The sequence below is a fragment of the Boleophthalmus pectinirostris genome, unplaced genomic scaffold (genome assembly GCF_026225935.1).
Source record: "Boleophthalmus pectinirostris isolate CB_2022bp ecotype Guang Dong unplaced genomic scaffold, ASM2622593v1 HiC_scaffold_13, whole genome shotgun sequence".
NCBI lineage: Eukaryota > Metazoa > Chordata > Actinopteri > Gobiiformes > Gobiidae > Boleophthalmus > Boleophthalmus pectinirostris.
The window spans coordinates 1,119,906-1,142,405 of record NW_026571036.1 but is presented as its reverse complement, the minus strand read 5'-3'; the positions used below and the strand labels follow the sequence as shown (position 1 = coordinate 1,142,405).

At 47.7% G+C, this 22,500-nt stretch overlaps 1 protein-coding gene across 1 annotated transcript; it reads right to left on the bottom strand.

Annotated features, from left to right (window-relative positions):
- Nucleotides 1-1,049: 1,049 nt before the first annotated feature.
- Nucleotides 1,050-20,392, bottom strand: LOC129407728 (uncharacterized). The gene is made up of 16 exons (XM_055149729.1): nt 20,246-20,392; nt 18,756-18,815; nt 18,490-18,580; nt 16,591-16,732; nt 13,728-13,959; nt 12,352-12,496; nt 11,058-11,133; nt 8,264-8,326; nt 7,790-7,980; nt 7,277-7,393; nt 5,729-5,913; nt 5,432-5,580; nt 4,111-4,353; nt 3,332-3,494; nt 1,287-1,373; nt 1,050-1,218 (listed from the first exon to the last, which is right to left on the bottom strand). Exons 1-15 carry the CDS (start codon nt 20,390-20,392, stop codon nt 1,293-1,295), a joined length of 2,085 nt encoding a protein of 694 aa, XP_055005704.1. The 3' UTR covers nt 1,050-1,218; nt 1,287-1,292.
- Between the last annotated feature and the right edge of the window lie 2,108 nt (nt 20,393-22,500).

Below are 22,500 nucleotides of genomic sequence, written 5' to 3'. Positions count from 1 at the left end.
TCTTTGTACGAACCTGACTGAAGTGAGCTCAGGGCCACACCCATGATTTTAGCCGCTCTTTTAGTCAAGGTAAAAATCTGTGGTTTAACTTTGACTGACAGGTCACCAAATCATGTTGACAAGTCATAATGTAAAATAGATTCCATACGTGCTCTGTGTTACGAGCCTCAACCCTTTAGAATTCGTTACTAGTGCTCCCGTTCTCTGTTTACTTTTGCGTGTATTGCGTGCCAGCTCGCCCCTTTTGTTTTTTGTTTGTCTCATTTTGTTTTCTGTTAGTTTGTTGACACCTTTGGTTCGCAGTACAACTTTAGTTAGATTTTATATATTTACATTGCACTTTTATAACACGCAGCACTTGCAGGATACACTCATTTGCACATATTGACAACTGCACACGTTTGTATCATTTTAAAAATATTTATTGAAACTTGTGGGTTCGGTTGTGTGTGTGTGTGTGTGTGTGTGTGTGTATTGAGTGTTGTGAGTGTTGATTGATTTTAATTGCATTTATACAGCGCCTTTCAAGATGCCCAAAGCGCTTTATAGATCATGATTCAGTCACTCCACACTCAGTGTTGTGTGTGTGTTGTGTGTGTTGTTGTGTGTGTTGTGTGTGTGTTGTGCGTGTGTTGTGTGTGGGTATGTGTTGTGTGTGTTATGAGTGTTGTGTGTGTGTGTTATGAGTGTTGTGTGTTGTGTGTTGTTGTGTGTGTTGTGTGTGTTTGTTGTGTGTTTGTGTTCTATGTGTGTTGTGAGTGTTCTGTGTGTGTGTTGTGTGTGTGTGTGTGTTGTGTTGTGCGTGTGTTGTGTGTTGTTGTTGTTGTGTGTGTTGTGTGTGTTTTGTGTGTGTGTTGTGTGTATGTTGTGTTTTGTGTGTTGTTGTGTGTTGTTGTGTGTGTGTGTGTTGTTGTTGTGTGTGTTCAGTGTGTGTGTGTGTGTGTGTGTGAGTGTTGTGTGTGTGTTGTGACTTACTTTTACTTTTTTCACACACACACACACAACACACAATGTTACGCTCGTGTTTGACAAACCACAGGACTTGTGAGGACTTGCTGAAACTGTGTTTAATTCTCGACTCATTCAAATAAACTGATTTAAAAACAGAAAGAATAAAACATGAATCATCCGAGTCGACTAGAGGCTCGTGCGATGGACCTGAAGCTGAAGCTGAAGCTCGGTCCTCACAAACTCCTCCGGGACATTTGGGGACACGACCTGAAAGCAGAAGCAGAGTTAAAGCGGTGGCTCTGTGGGGACTCGAGTCAAATCCTGAGGAGTACGACCTGGTGCTACTCAGTCCAGGTCATGGAGATGAGGCCGGGGTTTGGGTCTTTAAAGGTGGACCGACGACGCCGTGCTCCTCCACACACCTGACACACACACACACAAGAACACACACACACAAAATACAAACACACAGACACACACACACACACACAGAGACAGAGGCAAAATATCATGAGTCATTGTGTGTCAGTTGTGTGTGGCGTTGGTTGTGTTTGGTCAGTTGTGTGTGTGTTCTGTGTGTTGTGTGTCTGTATCGTGTGTGTGTGTGTGTTGTGTATGTGTGCGTTGTGTGTATTCTGTGTGTTGTTGTGTACTCACAGGGACACAGTTGTGTTGTTGTGTGTGTGTGTTGTATGTATGTGTGTGTGTATTGTGTGTGTTGTATGTGTGTGTATTATGTGTGTGTGTTGTATGTTGTGTGTGTGTATTTGTGTGTATGTGTGTTTATATATGTGTGTGTGTTTGTTGTGTGTATGTGTGTGTTGTGTATTGTTGTGTACTCACAGGGACACAGTTGTGTTGTGTGTGTGTTGTATGTTTGTGTGTTGTTGTGTGTGTTGTGTGTATTGTTGTGTGTATGTGTGTGTGTTGTGTGTGTGTTGTGTGTGTATGTGTGTGTGTTGTTGTGTTGTGTGTGTATGTGTGTGTTGTGTATTGTTGTGTACTCACAGGGACACAGTTGTGTTGTGTGTGTGTTGTATGTGTGTGTGTTGTGTGTTGTATGTGTATTTTGTGTGTATGTTTGTGTGTTGTTGTGTGTGTTGTGTGTATTGTTGTGTGTATGTGTGTGTGTTGTGTGTGTATGTGTGTGTGTTGTTGTGTTGTGTGTGTATGTGTGTGTATGTGTGTCTTGTGTGTTGTTGTGTACTCACATGGACACAGTTGTGTTGTGTGTGTGTTGTGTGTGTGTGTGTGTGTGTTGTTGTGTGTGAGTTGTGTGTATTGTGTGTGTATTGTGAGTGTTGTGTGTGTGTTGTGTGTGTTGTATGTATGTGTGTGTTGTTGTGTGTGTTGTGTGTGTTGTGTGTGTATGTTGTGTGTTGTGTATGTTGTGTGTTGTTGTATGTGTGTGTCTGTGTGTATGTGTGTGTGTGTATGTGTGTGTGTGTGTGTGTGTTGTTGTATGTGTGTGTGTGTGTGTGTGTTGTGTGTGTGTGTGTGTGTTGTGTGTGTGTGTGTTGTGTGTGTGTGTGTGTGTGTGTGTGTGTGTGTGTGTGTATGTGTGTGTTGTGTGTATGTGTGTGTTGTTATGTGTGTGTGTGTGTTGTGTGTGTTGTTATGTGTTGTTATATGTGTATGTGTGTTGTTATGTGTTGTGTGTGTGTTGTGTGTGTTGTGTACTTACAGGGACACAGTTGTGTATGTGTGTGTTGTTGTATGTGTGTGTTGTGTGTATGTGTGTGTTGTTATGTGTGTGTGTGTGTTGTGTGTGTTGTTATGTGTTGTTATATGTGTATGTGTGTTGTTATGTGTTGTGTGTGTTGTTGTGTGTGTTGTGTACTTACAGGGTCACAGTTGTGTCTGTGTGTGTTGTGTGTATGTGTGTGTTGTTATGTGTTGTTATATGTGTATGTGTGTTGTTATGTGTTGTGTGTGTTGTGTACTTACAGGGACACAGTTGTGTATGTGTGTGTTGTTGTATGTGTGTGTTGTGTGTATGTGTGTGTTGTTATGTGTGTGTTGTTATGTGTTGTTATATGTGTATGTGTGTTGTTATGTGTTGTGTGTGTGTGTGTGTTGTGTACTTACAGGGACACAGTTGTGTCTGTGTGTGTTGTGTGTATGTGTGTGTCTGTTGTTATGTGTGTGTGTGTGTTGTGTGTGTTGTTATGTGTGTGTGTGTTGTGTGTGTGTTGTGTGTATGTGTGTGTTGTTGTGTGTGTGTGTGTGTTGTGTGTGTTGTTATGTGTGTGTTGTGTGTGTGTGTGTTGTGTACTTACAGGGACACAGTTGTGTATGTGTGTGTTGTGTGTATGTGTGTGTTGTGTGTGTGTGTGTGTGTGTTGTGTGTGTTGTGTGTGTGTGTGTGTTGTGTACTTACAGGGACACAGTTGTGTAGTTGTAGCACACACAGAGACACTTGACAGTGGAGGAAAACTTTGGAGTCGAGTCCCGTGAACTCGAACGTGTTGAAGACGAAAAAGTTCAAGACTCCAAAACCGTTTTCAAAAACTTTCACAGTCAAGTCCGACGGGTTTGGACATCTGAAACAGAACCAGATCTAAACCAGGACTAAACCAGGACTGAACCAGGACTAGACCAGGACTAGACCAGGACTAAACCAGGACTAAACTAGGACTAAACCAGGACTAGACCAGGACTAAACCAGGACTAAACCAAAATTAAACCAGGACTGGACCAGGACTAGACCAGGACTAAACCAGGACTAAACTAGGACTAAACCAGGACTAAACCAGGACTGAACCAGGACTGAACCAGGACTAAACTAGGACTAAACCAGGACTAGACCAGGACTAAACCAGGACTAAACCAAAATTAAACCAGGACTGGACCAGGACTAGACCAGGACTAAACCAGGACTAAACTAGGACTAAACCAGGACTAAACCAGGACTGAACCAGGACTAGACCAGGACTAAACCAGGACTAAACTAGGACTAAACCAGGACTAAACCAGGACTGAACCAGGACTGAACCAGGACTAAACTAGGACTAAACCAGGACTAGACCAGGACTAAACCAGGACTAAACCAAAATTAAACCAGGACTGGACCAGGACTAGACCAGGACTAAAACAAGACTAAAACAAGACCAAACCAAGACTAGACCAGGTCTGGAGCAGGTCTGGAGCAGGTCTCACCCGTTCAGGACCAGGTCGTATCGGGGCGTGGAGTCGGGCGTTGGTTGGTTCGTGGCCCAGCAGGCGTCCGTCATGAGGGAGACCTGGTCCGGGTTCAGTCCGTCGGCGCTGAGCTGGACCCAGACGGGCAGGTCCAGTGGGAGCTCGGTCTCGGGCGTCACCGGGATGGTCCGGTTCTGGTCCAGATAGACCCTCATGGTGAGATTATAAGACCAGAGTCCAAACACGGACAGGACCACAGAGCTGCACACACGGACAAAGACCTGACTGAACCGGGACTAAACTGGGACTAAACCAGGACTAAACCAGGTTTAAACCAAGACTGAACCGGGACTAAACCGGGACTAAACCAGGTTTAAACCAGGACTATACCAGGACTGAACCAGGACTAAACCGGGACTAAACCAGGACTAAACCAGGTTTAAACCAGGACTGAACCGGGACTAAACCGGGACTAAACCAGGACTATACCAGGAGTGAACCAGGACTAAACTAGGACTGAACCAGGACTGAACCAGGACTAAACCAGGACTAAACCAGGACTAAAGCGACATGACCAGCCGCTTAAATATGCAAAATTAATTTACCTACAGGTACAAACCAAACCAAACTAAACCAAATCTAAATAAACCAAACCAAACTAAACTAAACCAAACATGGCGTGAGTTGTGCTTTTCTGTGTCTTTTATTTATTTTTACTGGATTTTATTGTTTTTATTTTTTGATTCTGTGGTTTATTTTATTTGATTTTTGATGTTTTTATTGTTCGGAGACGAGACTGATTCAGTCTGAGCCTTTATTTTATTACAACATTATTATTGTTGTTCTTAGTTTGTGCCACAGAAATAAAGTGGATTAACCAAACCAGACCTAACCAGACCAAACCAGACCAAAACAGACCAAACCAGACCAAAACAGACCTAACCAGACCTAACCAGACCAAACCAGACCAAACCAGACCTAACCAGACCAAACCAACCCAAACCAGACCTAACCAGACCTAACCAAACCAAAACCAGACCTAACCAGACCTAACCAGACCAAACCAGACCTAACCAGACCTAACCAAACCAAACCCAAACCAGACTGAACCAGACCCAAATCAGACCCTAACCAGGCCTAACCAGACCAAACCAGACCTAACCAAACCAACCCAAACCAAACCAGACCTAACCAGATCTAACCAAACCCAAACCAGATCTAACAAGACCTAACCAGACCTAAGCAGACCTAACCAAACCAAAACTAGACCTATCCAGACCTAACCAACCCAACCCAGACCTAACCAGACCAAACCAGACCTAACCAGACCTAAGCAGACCTGTCCTTGATCTTGAGGGCCACGGTCCTGATCTGGGGCTGGTTGTAGAAGCAGGAGAAGTCCAGCTCAAACTGGTTTTCTCGGGTGATGACGCTCGTTTGGTTCTGGAACGTCACTTTGTTCTTAAACCAGAGCTGCTCGTTCTCGCTCTGCCGCAAAAACACAAAAACACAAAAACGCCACAGTCACACTTTACTGTCGCCACGGAAACGCAACACGGAGTATTATTATTATTATTATTATTATTATTATTATATTTCTCAGAACAGTTTTGATTTCAACTTGATTTAAACTCACGGTGATTTCGGCGCCGCACGTGTTCGCCAAGTCGAAGGAAAACGTGATCATGTGGTTCTGGTCCAGCTGCCCGGTGCACGACGGATCGTTCAGGTGCAACAGCTCGTAGTCCACGCCTCTCTCGGCCAATAGGCACGCGGCGAAAGTCAGGGAGGCGGAGTTATGACTGCACACGGCGGGCTCACCTGGAACACACACACCTCCTGTTTTACCTAAGGTGTGGTTCAGTTTTACCTAGGGTGTGGTTGTGTTTTACCTAAAGTGTGGTTGCGTTTTACCTAAGGTGTGGTTCAGTTTTACATAAAGTGGGGTTGTGTTTAACCTATGGTGTGGTTGTGTTTTATCTAAGGTGTGGTTGTATTTGACCTAAGGTGTGGTTTTGTTTTTACTTGACGTGGTTGTGTTTTACCTAGGGTGTGTTTGTGTTTTACCTAGGGTGTGGTTGTGTTTTTGCTTAAGGTGTGGTTGTGTTTGACCTAAGGTGTAGTTTTATTTTACCTAAGGTGTGGTTGAGTTTTACATAAAGTGTGGTTGTGTTTTATCTAAGGCAGGGGTGGGCAAACTTTTTGGCTTGCGGGCCACATACGGTCCTAAAATTTGACTGAAGGGCCGGACAGAAGATGGTACATGACGTGTTCAGAGCTCAGTTTGAGTGGGACACACACTAACACTTGAAAGAGTCAGACACATAAAAGTGCTTAGACCTGCTCCACTGCTCCACACAGACGTGTGAGTGTTTTAAACCCGACGTCCTCAACTCTAACTGAACAACAGCTTCTGAACAAAACTCACACTGAATAGTTCTACATGTTGAACAATAGACGTGTGTGCACTTCTATTGTTCTACATGTCGACATGTCTGCATGTCCAACCCTGCAAACACAGTGAACTCAGACGCAGTGATTTTTTTTGTAATGAAAATCACAACAAGAGTTTCTGAGTTTCTCATGTTTGATTTTTACCAACGTGACACAGAAACAGTGCAGCCTTATATCTTGAACACCACTACTTCACTCATGGTCCCAATAACTCCCACTTTCCCAATAATTTTCCCATAAAGCATTGCGGCCAACATAATACGCCGCACCTCAATGTCAATATTGCGCCATCTACTGGGAAACACCGGAAATACATGACAAATAAAACATCAACAAGGTTTATTATTGTCATTTATTCCAGTTCTTTGGGCCGGATTAAAAGGTTTAAAGGGCTGCATACGGCCCCCGGGCCATAGTTTGCCCACCCCTGATCTAAGGGGTGTTTGTGTTTTTACCTAGGGTGTGGTTGTGTTTTTACCTAGGGTGTGTTTGTGTTTTTACCTAGGGTGTGTTTGTGTTTTTACCTAGGGTGTGTTGTGTTTTTACCTAGGGTGTGTTTGTGTTTTTACCTAGGGTGTGTTTGTGTTTTTACCTAGGGTGTGGTTGTGTTTTTACCTAGGGTGTGTTTGTGTTTTTACCTAGGGTGTGGTTGTGTTTTTACCTAGGGTGTGGTTGTGTTTTTACCTAGGGTGTGTTTGTGTTTTTACCTAGGGTGTGTTTGTGTTTTTACCTAGGGTGTGGTTGGAGGTGAACAGGCTGCGGCAGAGACACGTTTCTTTGTTCGTCTGAATTCCACAAAACTCATGTTCACTACAGGAAGTGTCCAGACAGACGCCGACCTCCGACCCTGCGACGAGAACAACTGAGACAGGAGCAGACAGGAGCAGACAGGAGCAGAGCAGGAGCAGACAGGAGCAGACAGGAGCAGACAGGACAGGCAGGACAGCAGGCAGGAGCAGACAGGAGCAGCAGGAGCAGACAGGAGCAGACAGGAGAGCAGAGCAGGAGCAGCAGGAGCAGACAGGAGCAGACAGGAGCAGACAGGAGCAGACAGCAGACAGGGCAGCAGGAGCAGACAGGAGCAGAGCAGGAGCAGACAGCAGCAGACAGGAGCAGACAGGAGCAGACAGGAGCAGAGGCAGGAGCAGACAGACACAGACAGGAGCAGACAGGAGCAGACAGGAGCAGACAGGAGCAGGCAGACAGACAGGAGCAGACAGGAGCAGGCAGGTGTTGTCCTGACCACACGGGACGAAGCTCCTCCAGTCGGGGGGGGTGTTGTCCACGAAGGAGCAGGCGGTGGCGTAGGCCTGGTGCGCGGCGCAGTCCAGCCCGTCCACGAGGGGGTAACGGCACAGAGTGTCGATGCAGGCGACGTAAAACGAGGAGACGTCCAGATTACAAAAGCCGTACAGGTCGTTCAGGTGATTACACCTGCGGCAAAAACACAAAACAGTTGACGAAAAAACACACACCATGATCCTCTGCTTTGTGTGTGTGTGTGTGTGTGTGTGTGTGTGTGTGTGTGTGTGTGTGTGTGTGTGTGTGTGTGTGTGTGTGTGTGTGTGTGTGTGTGTGTGTGTGTGTGTGTGTGTGTGTGTGTGTGTGTGTGTGTGTGTGTGTGTGTGTGTGTGTGTTGTGCGTCTCACTGGTGTGTGTGTGTGTGTGTGTTGTGCGTCTCACTGGTGTGTGTGTGTGTGTGTGTTGTGCGTCTCACTGGTGTGTGGCGTTCTCACAGTCGACAGTCGGGTCTGGTTCGTCTTGGAAGAACATGTCACATCTGCAGCAGAAACACGTTTAGAAACAGAAGAAACAGAAGAATCGATTCATCCCAAACCCACAACCCCGAGACTGAACGAGGACGAGGACCAGAGTGAGGACCACTGTCCACCAGGGACATCCAAGCTCCAGAAGAACATCAAGGACAAGACCCTGAGAGACGACATCCACAGAGACGTCCACAGAGAACGTCTCAGACAGAGGAGCTCAGAACTGAAGAGACTGAGACCAAGAAATCCTCTCAAAGGCCTGAGAGGACTGAAGGACACACAGAGGACTGAAGGACACGCAGAGAGGACTGAAGGACACACAGAGAGGACTGAAGGACACGCAGAGAGGACTGAAGGACACACACACAGAGAGGACTGAGGATGAAGGACTGAAGGACACACAGAGAGGACTGAAGGACACACAGAGGACTGAAGGACACACAGAGAGGACTGAAGGACACACAGAGAGGACTGAAGGACACACAGAGAGGACTGAAGGACACACAGAGGACAGAGAGGACTGAGAGGACTGAAGGACAGAGGACTGAAGGACAGAGAGGACTGAAGGACACACAGAGAGGAAGAGAGGACTGAAGGACACACAGAGAGGACTGAAGGACACACAGAGAGGACTGAAGGACACACAGGAGAGAGGACACAGAGAGGACTGAAGGACACACAGAGAGGACTGAGGACTGAAGGACACACAGAGAGGACTGAAGGACACACAGAGGACTGAAGGACACACAGAGAGGACTGAAGGACACGCAGAGAGGACTGAAGGACACACAGAGGACTGAGAGAGGACTGAAGGACACACAGAGAGAGACTGAAGGAGAGGACTGAAGGACACACAGAGGACTGAAGGACACACAGAGAGGACTGAAGGACACACAGAGGACTGAAGGACACACAGAGGACTGAAGGACACACAGAGAGGACTGAAGGACACGAGGACTGAGAGGAAGGACACACAGAGGACTGAAGGACACACAGAGAGGACTGAAGGACACACAGAGAGGACTGAGAGGACTGAAGGACACACAGAGAGGACTGAAGGACACACAGAGGACTGAAGGACACACACAGAGAGGGAGGAACGAGAGGACTGAAGGACACACAGAGAGGACTGAAGGACACACAGAGGACTGAAGGACACACAGAGAGGACTGAAGGACACACAGAGAGGACTGAAGGAAGAGAGGACTGAAGGACACACAGAGAGGACTGAAGGACACAGAGAGGACTGAAGGACACACAGAGAGGACTGAAGGACACACAGAGAGGACTGAAGGACACACAGAGAGGACTGAAGGACACACAGAGGACTGAAGGACACACAGAGAGGACTGAAGGACACACAGAGAGGACTGAAGGACACACAGAGAGGACTGAAGGACACACAGAGAGGACTGAAGGACACACAGAGGACTGAAGGACACACAGAGAGGACTGAGGACTGAAGGACACACAGAGAGGACTGAAGGACACGGACTGAAGGACACACAGAGACACACAGAGGACTGACTGAAGGACACACAGAGAGGACTGAAGGACACACAGGACAGAGAGGACTGAAGGACACACAGAGAGGACTGAAGGACTGAAGGACACAGAGAGGACTGAAGGACACACAGAGAGGACTGAAGGACACACAGAGAGGACTGAGGACTGAGGACACACAGAGGACTGAAGGACACACACTGAAGGACAGAGAGGACTGAAGGACTGAAGGACACACAGAGAGGACTGAAGGACACACAGAGAGGACTGAAGGACACACAGAGAGGACTGAAGGACACACAGAGAGGACTGAAGGACACACAGAGGACTGAAGGACACACAGAGAGGACTGAAGGACACACAGAGGACTGAAGGACACACAGAGGACTGAAGGACACACAGAGAGGACTGAAGGACACACAGAGGACTGAGAGGACTGAAGGACACACAGAGGACTGAAGGACACACAGAGAGGACTGAAGGACACACAGAGGACTGAAGGACACACAGAGGACTGAAGGACACACAGAGGACTGAAGGACACACAGAGAGGACTGAAGGACACACAGAGAGGACTGAAGGACACACAGAGGACTGAAGGACACACAGAGAGGACTGAAGGACACACAGAGAGGACTGAAGGACACACAGAGAGGACTGAAGGACACACAGGAGTCCTCATCCTGGAACATAGGAGAACCAGAGGAACAGAGGAACAGAGGCCCAGATCTATCACACCAGACAAGCCCCACAGGCTCCTGAGGCTCCTGAGACAGTCACATCACTGCAGGTGTCAGATGTTCATGTCTCCATCACCAAGTGGAGCCAAAGTCACAGAAACATCTGAGCAGAGTTCGGGCTGGAGACCAACAGGATCAAGATGGGAAACATCTCCAAAGGTTGTGGAGAACAATTGAGCCAAGGTCCTGTGGGACTTCAGATACAGACTGACAGGATGGTGATGGACCAACCAGACAGAGTGGAGCTGGAGAAGAACAGAGCAGAGCTGTGGTGGTGGAACATCTCAACACCAAGAGATGGAACATCAGGAGAAAGGAACACGAGAAACTAGAGAAACACCAGGGGCTCAAGGAGGAGCTGGAGAAGGTCTGGAAGGTGAAGGCATCAGTGGAGCCTGTGGTGATCGGGGCACTCAGGGGGTGTGAGCTACAGTAGATCCAGGAGAAACATCAGAACATCTCAGTCCAGAAAAGTGCAGAAGAGGAAGAGCAGTCTTACCCTTCCTCGCTCAGAGTCGTGGACTTGGCTTCATGCACGAGTAGAGCTCCAGAGCACAGACCAGACACAGTCTCGTCTGCAGAAACAAGACAAACAGATTTGGATTTGTCACAGTTTTGACAAACAAACACACATGGAGAAAAACCCCAGGATCACGTCGAGCCGATAATACGAACGTTTGAACGTCTTACAAATAGAACGACGATCCTGGAAGAAGAACGAAGACAAACATGTTCTACAGGATCCAAGAATCCCAGAGACCTGTTGGACGATTTCAGTCCTGTGAGCGAATTCTTCAGGATCCTGAGATATTTTACAGGATTAGAGTCCAAAACACAAAACCCCTTTACACTCTTTAGGTCCGAGTCTCGTGGAGAGTTTCTGTTGTCACGGCGACGAACACGGCGCGGGCGACATCGGCGACGTAATAATATTTTTGACTCGTTTTGTCCTGATCTCGTTTTTTTTGCGTCGCTTTTGTTTCCTGAGGCTTTTTAATCCGTGTGTCATTCCTTCATTCGTTTTTCAAAATAAAACCAAAAAAAAGAAAACGAAAAAATAACTGCCATTTTCTTCATTATTTATCCAAAACCAAAATGAAAAAAAAAAAAAAAAGGATAATGAATCGTTTTTTCAGTTTTCAATTTCGTGTTTAAATGAAAAATGGAAAAAACGGATAACGACCGTTTCCGTGACTTAAACAGTGACGCTGGACTTTTGCGCTACATACGGACTAAACGGGACTGAACCAGGTCTAAATGGGTCTCAGTCCTGGTTTGGTCCCGATCTCAGTCCTGGTCCTGGTCTCAGTCCTAAATCAGGACTAAACCAGGACTGAAGCAGGAAGACTGTCGGGTGATCAGGAAACTGGGACCAGACCGGGACTGAGACGAGGACTGAGACCTGGTTTAGACATGGTTTAGACCTGGTTTAGACCTGGTTTAGACCTGGTTTAGTCCTGGTTCAATTCCAGTTTAGACCTAGTTTAGTCCTACTTTAGTCCTGGTTCAATACGGCATCGTTTAAGTCATGGAAACAGGAAACAGTCGTTATCCGTTTTTTCCATTTTTCACTTCAACACAAAATCGAAATTAATAATTTTTTGGTTTTTGACACAAATAACGAACAAAATAGTTTTAGTTTTTTTTTTAGCTTTATTTTGGAAAACTAACAAACAAGCGACACACCGATTCATTTTCTTCATCGGGTGAAAAATGAACCGAGGAGACAAAGAGGAGGAAGAGAAGAAAGAGGAGGAAGAGGAGGAGGAAGAGTAGTAGAGTTGCGTTCGTACCGAGGAGCTTTATCACTGCGGAGAAGCCGTCAAAGATCAGCTCAAAGACGTTGGGGACGAGGAGCAAGACGCCGCTGGATCCTCTGGAGACACTGACCCCCTCAGGCAGCGGAACCTCACCAATGTTCACCACAGCACCGTTCACCTGCAACGGAGACACAGCGTGACCCCTGACCCCCTCCGTCCCTCAGTCTGTCCCTCAGTCCGTCTCTCAGTTCATCCTTCAGTCCAGCTTTCAGACCATCCTTCAGTCCTGTCCTTTCATCCTTCCTTCAGTCCATCCTTCAGTTTGTCCTTCAGTCCATTCCTCAGCCTGTCCCTCAGTTTGTCCTTCAGTCCATTCCTCAGCCTGTCCCTCAGTCCGTCCTTCAGCCTGTCCCTCAGTCCGTCCCTCAGTCGGTCCTTCAGTCCATCCCTCAGTCCGTCCTTCCGTCCGTCCTTCAGCCCGTCCCTCAGTCCGTCTCTCAGTTCATCCTTCAGTCCAGCCTTCAGACCATCCTTTCATCCTTCCTTCAGACCATCCTTCAGTCCATCCTTTCATCCTTCCTTCAGTCCATCCTTCAGTCCGTCCCTCAGTCCATCCTTCAGTCCATCTCTCAGTCGGTCCTTCATTCCATTCTTCAGTCCGTCCTTCAGTCCGTCCTTCAGTCCGTCCCTCAGTCCGTCCTTCAGTCCGTCCTTCAGTCCGTCCTTCAGTCCGTCCCTCAGTCCATCCTTCAGTCCATCCCTCAGTCGGTCCTTCATTCCATCCTTCAGTCCGTCCTTCAGTCCATCCCTCAGTCGGTCCTTCATTCCATCCTTCAGTCCGTCCTTCAGTCCGTCCCTCAGTCCGTCCTTCAGTCCGTCCTTCAGTCCGTCCCTCAGTCCGTCCTTCAGTCCGTCCCTCAGTCCGTCCTTCAGTCCGTCCTTCAGTCCGTCCCTCAGTCCGTCCTTCAGTCCGTCCCTCAGTCCATCCTTCAGTCCGTCTCTCAGTTCATCCTTCAGTCCAGCCTTCAGACCATCCTTCAGTCCATCCTTTCATCCTTCCTTCAGTCCATCCTTCAGTCCGTCCCTCAGTCCATCCTTCAGTCCATCCCTCAGTCGGTCCTTCATTCCATCCTTCAGTCCGTCCTTCAGTCCATCCCTCAGTCGGTCCTTCATTCCATTCTTCAGTCCGTCCTTCAGTCCGTCCTTCAGTCCATCCCTCAGTCCGTCCTTCAGTCCATCCCTCAGTCCATCCTTCAGTCCATCCCTCAGTCGGTCCTTCAGTCCATCCCTCAGTCCGTCCCTCAGATGGACGTCTTTTGTGTCTTTGTCCTGGAGTGTCTCTTCTGTGGTGAGACGTTTGAGGACGTGTGTGAAAAATGGTTGAGTCCATGTGGTGTTGAGGTGTTCACCTGCAGCGCTGCTCCAGGGCCCAGCCTGAAGTTTGAGGGCCCCACGCTGAGCTCCAGATGGTCCAGCAGAGGAACGTCTCGACGCCGCTGATCCCTGAAAACGGCCGCCAGCGACACCTGGTCCTTGAGCAGCAGCGTGTAGGCGCAGCGATCTTTTATCATGTGTCGTACCTGGAGTTTGTCGATCACGCCGGACATCATGACGGAGCACAGCTTTGGGGGGGTCACACACCTGAGGGACCAGAGGGACCAGAGGGACCAGAGGGACCAGAGGGACAAGAGGAACCAGAGGGACCAGAGGAACCAGAGGGACCAGAGGGACCAGAGGGACCAGAAGGACAAGAGGGACCAGAGGAACCAGAGGGACCAGAGGGACCAGAGGGACAAGAAGGACAAGAGGGACAAGAGGGACAAGAGGGACCAGAGGGACCAAGAGGGACAAGAGGGACAAGAGGGACAAGAGGGACAAGAGGGACAGAGGGACAAGAGGGACCAGAAGGACAAGAGGGACAAGAAGGACCAGAGGACCAGAGGGACAAGAGGAACCAGAGGAACCAGAAGGACCAGAGGGACCAGAGGGACAAGAGGTACAAGAGGGACCAGAGGGACAAGAGGGACAAGAAGGACCAGAGGGACAAGAGGAACCAGAGGAACCAGAGGGACCAGAGGGACAAGAGGAACAAGAGGGACAAGAGGGACAAGAGGGACAAGAGGGACCAGAGGGACAAGAGGGACAAGAGGAACCAGAGGGACAAGAGGGACAAGAAGGACCAGAGGGACAAGAGGGACCAGAGGGACCAGAGGGACAAGAGGGACAAGAGGAACCAGAGGGACAAGAGGGACAAGAAGGACCAGAGGGACAAGAGGAACCAGAGGGACAAGAGGGACAAGAGGGACAAGAGGAACCAGAGGGACAAGAGGGACAAGAAGGACCAGAGGGACAAGAGGGACCAGAGGGACCAGAGGGACAAGAGGGACAAGAGGAACCAGAGGGACAAGAGGGACAAGAAGGACCAGAGGGACAAGAGGGACAAGAGGAACCAGAGGGACAAGAGGGACAAGAAGGACCAGAGGGACAAGAGGGACAAGAGGGACAAGAGGGACAAGAGGGACCAGAGGGACAAGAGGGACAAGAGGGACAAGAGGAACCAGAGGGACCAGAGGGACCAGAGGGACAAGAAGAAACCAGAGGGACAATCAGAAGAAATAGACAAATCATGTATGAGTCAAACACTGGTGGTCAAAGTCCGTGACGTGAGGTTTACAGCTGAGGCCACGTCAGACTGTTCATAGAAATGGACATTCTCAATTCCAAACTTGCATCCTGAATTTCAGACTTCCGGTCATCATGCAATCCAAACTGGGAAGGATCCTCCGAAAAAGTGATCATCAAACCTCCATGTTTGTTTTCCAAGTGGGATGTGTCTGTTGACAAAGTCGATCTTTTCAAGACTTTCTAGTAACTGTGTGTTTGCTGGATCCTAACAGCGGAAAACGACTCGAGAAACGGGCTTCAGAAGTTTGAGAACTTCATAAGTGCAAAAGTGAATCAGATCCGTTCAAACTGTTTCTCTTCCCAACGGAATTGAAAAATAGTGAAAGGTGAAGGTGATGGGCAGAATTGATCCACAGGAAGAACCAAAAAGGAAACATTTGACTATAAGAAGTCATCCCGAGTTTACAGAGAACATTTTGTATGTGGAGCCACGACAAAACAAAATCGGGTTTGTTAATGTAGAGGAGCAGAAGACAAACAGACTGAGCTGCACTTTCTTGTTCTTGTGGTTTTACACAAACATCACGTCTTGGTCTTTGCAGTGGAAGGTGTTTCTTGGTGAACAGTTGGAGACTTTCACTTTGGCGTCGACTTTTTAAATTCGTAACCGAGGTTGAGCGAAGGATCAGGATTTTGTTTTGTCGTGGCTCCACATACAAAATGTTCTCTGTAAACTCGGGATGATTTCTTAGTCAGACAAATGTTTCCTTTTTGTTTCTTCCTGTGGATCGATCCTGCCCATCACCTTCACCTTTCACTATTTTTCAATTCCGTTGGGAAGAGAAACAGTTTGAATGGAGGTTTGAGTCACACATCTGATTCACTTTTGTAATAACGGAGTTTGCAAACACATTTCTCGAGTCATTTTCCACCGTTTGGATCCAACAACCACAACAATTAACGACGTCCGAATCCCAAAACTAAAATAAGACAATATCAGAACCAGAAACAAAAGTGAAATGGTTCAAAAGACTTGAAAAGATCGACTTTGACAACAGACACGTCCCACTGGGAAAACAAACATGGAGCTTTGATCATCACTTTTTCACATTATCTTTCTCAGTATGAATTGTGCAATGACCAGAAGTCCTCAGGTCTCAGGTCTGGTCTTTGGTCTCAGGTCTCAGGTCTCTGGTATCTGGTATCTGGTATCTGGTCTTGTCTCTAGTCTCAGGTCTCTGGTCTTTGGTCTGGTCTTTGGTCTCTGGTCTGGTCTTTGGTCTCTGGTCTCTGGTCTGGTGTCTTTGGTCTCTGATGTGGTCTCAGGTCTCTAGTCTCTGATGTGGTCTCAGGTCTCTGGTCTGGTCTTTGGTCTCTGGTCTGGTCTTTGGTCTCTGATGTGGTCTCAGGTCTCTGGTCTCTGGTCTCTGGTCTGGTCTTTGGTCTCTGATCTCTGGTCTGGTCTTTAGTCTGGTCTGGTCTGGTCTCAGGTCTGGTCGGGTCTCAGGTCTTTGGTCTTTGGTCTGGTCTTTGGTCTCTGATGTGGTCTCAGGTCTCTGGTCTCTGGTCTGGTCTTTGGTCTTTAGTCTGGTCTGGTCTCAGGTCTGGTCGGGTCTCAGGTCTCAGGTCTCAGGTCTCAGGTCTTACACTGCCTTGTCACATCTCCAGTCACAGTATTTCATGATGTAGAGGGCGTAGTTTAGTTCGATCGTTTCTGTTTGTGAACACGTGGCGATCGCGCTGCCGTCGCAGCCGTCAAGATCTGCCATCACGAAGTCCAGGGAGTCGCCTGGAAAATGGAGGAAAGATTCAGTATTTAGAAATGAAACGTGGGGCAGCAGAAGTTCTGGACTGTGCACAGTGTGTATCTGAGATGTTCTGATGTTTCTCCTGGATCTACTGTAGCTCACACCCCCTGAGTGCCCCGATCACCACGGGCTCCACTGAGGCCTTCACCTTCCAGACCTTCTCCAGCTCCTCCTTGAGCCTCTGGTGTTTCTCTAGTTTCTCGTGTTCCTTTCTCCTGATGTTCCATCTCTTGGTGTTGAGATGTTCCACCACCACGGCTCTGCTCTGTTTCTTATCCACCACCACTATGTCTGGTTGGTCCATCTCCATCCTGTCAGTCTGTATCTGAAGTCCCACAGGACCTTGGCTCGATTGTTCTCCACAACCTTTGGAGATGTTTCCCATCTTGATCCTGTTGGTCTCCAGCCCGAACTCTGCTCAGATGTTTCTGTGACTTTGGCTCCACATGGTGATGGAGACATGAACATCTGACACCTGCAGTGATGTGACTGTCTCAGGAGCCTCAGGAGCCTCAGGAGCCTCAGGGGCCTCAGGAGCCTCAGGAGTCTCAGGGGCCTCAGGGGCCTCAGGAGCCTCAGGAGCCTCAGGGGCCTCAGGAGCCTCAGGAGCCTCAGGGGCCTCAGGGGCCTCAGGAGCCTCAGGGGCCTCAGGGGCCTCAGGGGCCTCAGGAGCCTCAGGGGCCTCAGGAGCCTCAGGGGCCTCAGGAGCCTCAGGGGCCTCAGGGGCCTCAGGAGCCTCAGGGGCCTCAGGGGCCTCAGGAGCCTCAGGGGCCTCAGGGGCCTCAGGAGCCTCAGGAGCCTCAGGGGCCTCAGGGGCCTCAGGAGCCTCAGGAGCCTCAGGGGCCTCAGGGGCCTCAGGAGCCTCAGGGGCCTCAGGGGCCTCAGGAGCCTCAGGAGCCTCAGGGGCCTCAGGGGCCTCAGGGGCCTCAGGAGCCTCAGGGGCCTCAGGGGCCTCAGGGGCCTCAGGAGCCTCAGGGGCCTCAGGGGCCTCAGGAGCCTCAGGAGCCTCTGTGTTTGAAATGAGTTTTTGGTTTGAGGTTCGACTCTGAGGTGAAACAAAACATGTGATTCAGTGAAACAGACGTGAGGCTTTTGAAACTTAAACATTTGATTTTATTTTACACTTTTATTATTATTATTATTATTATTATTATTATTATTATACAAATAAAAGTAGTAAACTTGATATTATTATTGAAGTCATAATTTTCATTTTCATGTAAAATTGTTGCATAAATGAAGGAAAGGAGCTTTGGTGAGATTCGTGACTGAAGGTTCTAGAAGCATTTGGACAGTGACTATTTATAAAAGTCGTCGTTTTTCCTGTGAGTTTTTGTAAAATCACATTTAAAAGTCGAGCCGTTTGTTTGTGTTTCAGTTGAAGCAGGATTCAGTGAAACGTCAGATTCATTCGGTGAATTTCGGATGTTACAGCGAAAGTGTCAGAAAAAGTTTGTTTTGACATAAAAAATACATTTTGACGTCAGAAATTTAATTGAAAGAGGAAAAGTGTTAAAATGCGTCACTGTTGATTTGTAAATCTCACTGTGTTTTCCATCATTTCCAAAAATATAAGTTATTTTAAATATAATTCCATTTTTAACAAGATGTTTCTCTGACTGAAATTTGTAAGACTTTAAATGCAGAAAAATGTTTTTATCCAAGTTTTTTCAAGGGGAAAATACGAGATGATCAAATGTAGAATTGAATAAAACGACAGAACGTTCAACAAACTCACTGGTGCAGCCCAAAAGCAAGAAGGGATATGAATATCCCACCTCCAGCGTCGTGGTCAGCATCACGAAGTGACGCCCCTCAAGGTGCAAGAGCTGAAAAAACACAAAAAACACAGGGCAGGGTCAGAGGGGGTCAGGGTCAGAGGGGGTCAGGGTCAGAGGGGGTCAGGGTCAGGGTCAGAGGGGGTCAGGGTCAGAGGGGGTCAGGGTCAGAGGGGGTCAGGGTCAGAGGGGGTCAGGGTCAGAGGAGGGTCAGGGTCAGACTCACTGTTCTGAGCGGTACCGATGAAAACACCGTCACTTTTGAATCTTCAAAGAAGAAAGAAAACTGCAGAAGAAGAGAAAATCATGAGCTCAACCTGAAAACAAACAAACAAACAACAACAACAACAAACAAACAACAACAACAACAAACAAACAAACAAACAAACAAACAACAAACAACAAACAAACAAAACAAACAAACAACAACAAACAAACAAACAAACAAACAAACAAACAAACAAACAAACAAACAAACAACAAAACAAAAACATGTAGTGAAAAAAAATTTTTGACTTTATTTGAGTTGAAGTGAAATTATCCACCAGTGGAATAAATTTGTTTGTCTTAATTTAAACAATGTTCTCAGTCCTGGTCTGGTCCTGGTCTGGTCCTGGTCTCAGTCCTGGTCTCAGTCCTGGTCTCAGTCCTGGTCTGGTCCTGGTTTCCTGATCACGTGATAGTCTAGCTGGGCGCACGTCCGGGCCCGTCCCGACACTCCGGGTTGAGTCCGGGTTGAGTCCGGGTTGAGTCCGGGTTGAGTCCGGGTTGAGTCCGGGTTGAGTCCGGGTTGAGTCTGGGTTGAGTCCGGGTTGAGTCCGGGTTTAGGACTGAGACTAGGACTGAGACCGGTTTAGACCTGGTTTAGTCCTGGTTCAGTCCATTATCCATTTTTTTTCCATTTTTCATTTAAACACAAAATCAAAAACTGAAAAGACGAATCATTATCTGTTTCTTCATTTTGGTTTTGGAGAAAAATAATGAAGAAAACAGTTGTTTTTTCCATTTTCTTTCTTTTTTTTTTTTTTTTTTGAAAACGAATGAACGAACGACACACGGATTCAGTCGGTGCTACAAATGTGCATTTAACAAGGACTTGATGCACGAGAAGTTCCCACTCAGCAGCTCGCGTCCCCTTCAAAGTCGCTCGCCGACGGGTTTGGAGATGAAGAAAATCATTTATTTGTGCACATAAAGCAAATGTCTCAGAGAAACACAATGAGAAGTAACATAATGTGACAATTTTTTATTCTCCATCGCCCTCCTTCATTGTCTCCAGTGGGAAGAAATAAATACAATTAAATATATAATAATAATAATAATAATAATAATAATAATAATAATAATAAAGTAATAAGTATATTCAATCAATAAGTAAATAAATAAATATAGGAAAAAGAGGGAAATACTTTTTTTACCTTCTTTTTTTTTTTTTTAAGAACAAAAATGTGATTAATTAATTACATGCCTGTTATTATGACGATTCTGAAGTCCGACTTTTTGCACTGATAAACGCTCAGTGGTTTTTGTTTTCCGGGCGTCTGACCGCGGCCGAAGCTCCGCCTCCTTCTTAAAATCGTCTCCATTTTTTCCAGCCTCTAAAATGAGTCGCTCTCCGGGATGTTTGTTTTTTAAAGGAGCTCGGACACCCGCGGGAGTAGCTCAGGGTCGATGACGAGGCCCCGCCCCCTCCTCCTCTTCTTCACCTGTCCTCACCTGCGTTGCACCTGTCAAGTCGCGGAGCTCGTACCGACAGGGGCCGGTCACCACGGCGCTCCCCGTGTATTTCACGTCCACGTTCTCGGTCACCACGCACAAGTTTGACGGATCAGACGTTCGGTATCCCAAGAAACACGTGTACATCTTCCCCTCGAACACGCTGACACATCACATGAGACACGACACACAACACACGACACACGACACGACACACATGAGACACGACACACAACACACGACACACATGAGACACGACACACAACACACAACACACGACACACACACACGACACACATGACACGACACACGACACACACACGACACACAACACACGACACACATGAGACACGACACACAACACACACGACACACACACGACACACATGAGACACGACACACGACACACAACACACATGAGACACGACACACAACACACGACACACATGAGACACGACACACAACACACGACACACAACACACATGAGACACGACACACAACACACGACACACAACACACGACACACATGAGACACGACACACACGACACACGACACACATGAGACACGACACACACACACACACACACACACACACACGACACACATGAGACACGACACACACACGCACACACACACACACACACACGACACACATGAGACACGACACACGACACACACACAACACACGACACACATGAGACACGACACACAACACACGACACACAACACACGACACACATGAGACACACACACACGACACACACATCGACACACACGACACGACACGACACACGACACATGAGACACACGACACACACACACACACGACACACACGACACGACACACATGAGACACGACACACAACACACGACACACATGAGACACGACACACAACACACGACACACAACACACGACACACATGAGACACGACACACAACACACGACACACGACACGACACACATGAGACACGACACACAACACACGACACACACACACGACACACATGAGACACGACACACACACAACACACGACACACATGAGACACGACACACAACACACGACACACATGAGACACGACACACAACACACGACACACATGAGACACGACACACACACACGACACACGACACACAACACACGACACACATGACACGACACACGACACACACACACACACGACACACACGACACACATGAGACACGACACACATGAGACACGACACACAACACACGACACACAACACACAACACACATGAGACACACACACACACACGACACACACGACACGACACACGACACACATGACACGACACACACACGACACACAACACACGAGACAAGACACACGAGACACAAGACACACGACACACAACACACGACACACAACACATGAGACACGACACACAACACAAGACACATGACACACGAGACAGGACACACGAGACACGACACACAAGACACATGACACACAACACATGACACACGAGACAGGACACACGAGACACGACACACAACACACAAGAGACACGACACACAACACACAACATGACACACAACACACGACACACAACACACGAGTGAGACAAGAGGCATGATTTAGTCCTGGTTTAGTCCTGGTTTAGTCCTGTTTTAGTCCTGGTTTAGTCCTGGTTCAGTCCTGGTTTAGTCCTGGTTTAGTCCTGTTTTAGTCCTGGTTTAGTCCTGGTTCAGTCCTGGTTTAGTCCTGGTTTAGTCCTGTTTTAGTCCTGGTTTAGTCCTGGTTCAGTCCTGGTTTAGTCCTGGTTTAGTCCTGGTTTAGTCCTGGTTCAGTCCTGGTAGTCCTGGTTTAGTCCTGGTTTAGTCTGGTTAGTCCTGGTTTAGTCCTGGTTTAGTCCTGGTTTAGTCCTGGTTTAGTCCTGGTTTAGTCCTGGTTTAGTCCTGGTTTAGTCCTGTTTTAGTCCTGGTTTTAGTCCTGGTTCAGTCCTGGTTTAGTCCTGGTTTAGTCCTGTTTTAGTCCTGTTTAGTCCTGGTTCAGTCCTGGTTTAGTCCTGTTTAGTCCTGGTTTAGTCCTGGTTTAGTCCTGTTTTAGTCCTGGTTTAGTCCTGGTTTAGTCCTGGTTTAGTCCTGGTTCAGTCCTGGTTTAGTCCTGGTTCAGTCCTGGTTTAGTCCTGGTTTAGTCCTGGTTTAGTCCTGGTTTAGTCCTGGTTTAGTCCTGGTTTAGTCCTGGTTTAGTCCTGGTTCAGTCCTGGTTCAGTCCTGGTTTAGTCCT

What these genes read in the sequence shown, in the direction of transcription:
- LOC129407728 (XM_055149729.1), bottom strand. Translation starts at nt 20,392, where the DNA reads ATGTACACGTGTTTCTTGGGATACCGAACGTCTGATCCGTCAAACTTG. An exon ending in GCCCTGGAGCAGCGCTGCAG is followed by an intron (nt 12,497 to 13,727) that starts GTGAACACCTCA and finishes TCTCCGTTGCAG; the next exon opens with GTGAACGGTGCTGTGGTGAA. An exon ending in GCCCTCAAGATCAAGGACAG is followed by an intron (nt 4,354 to 5,431) that starts GTCTGCTTAGGT and finishes CCGTGTGTGCAG; the next exon opens with CTCTGTGGTCCTGTCCGTGT.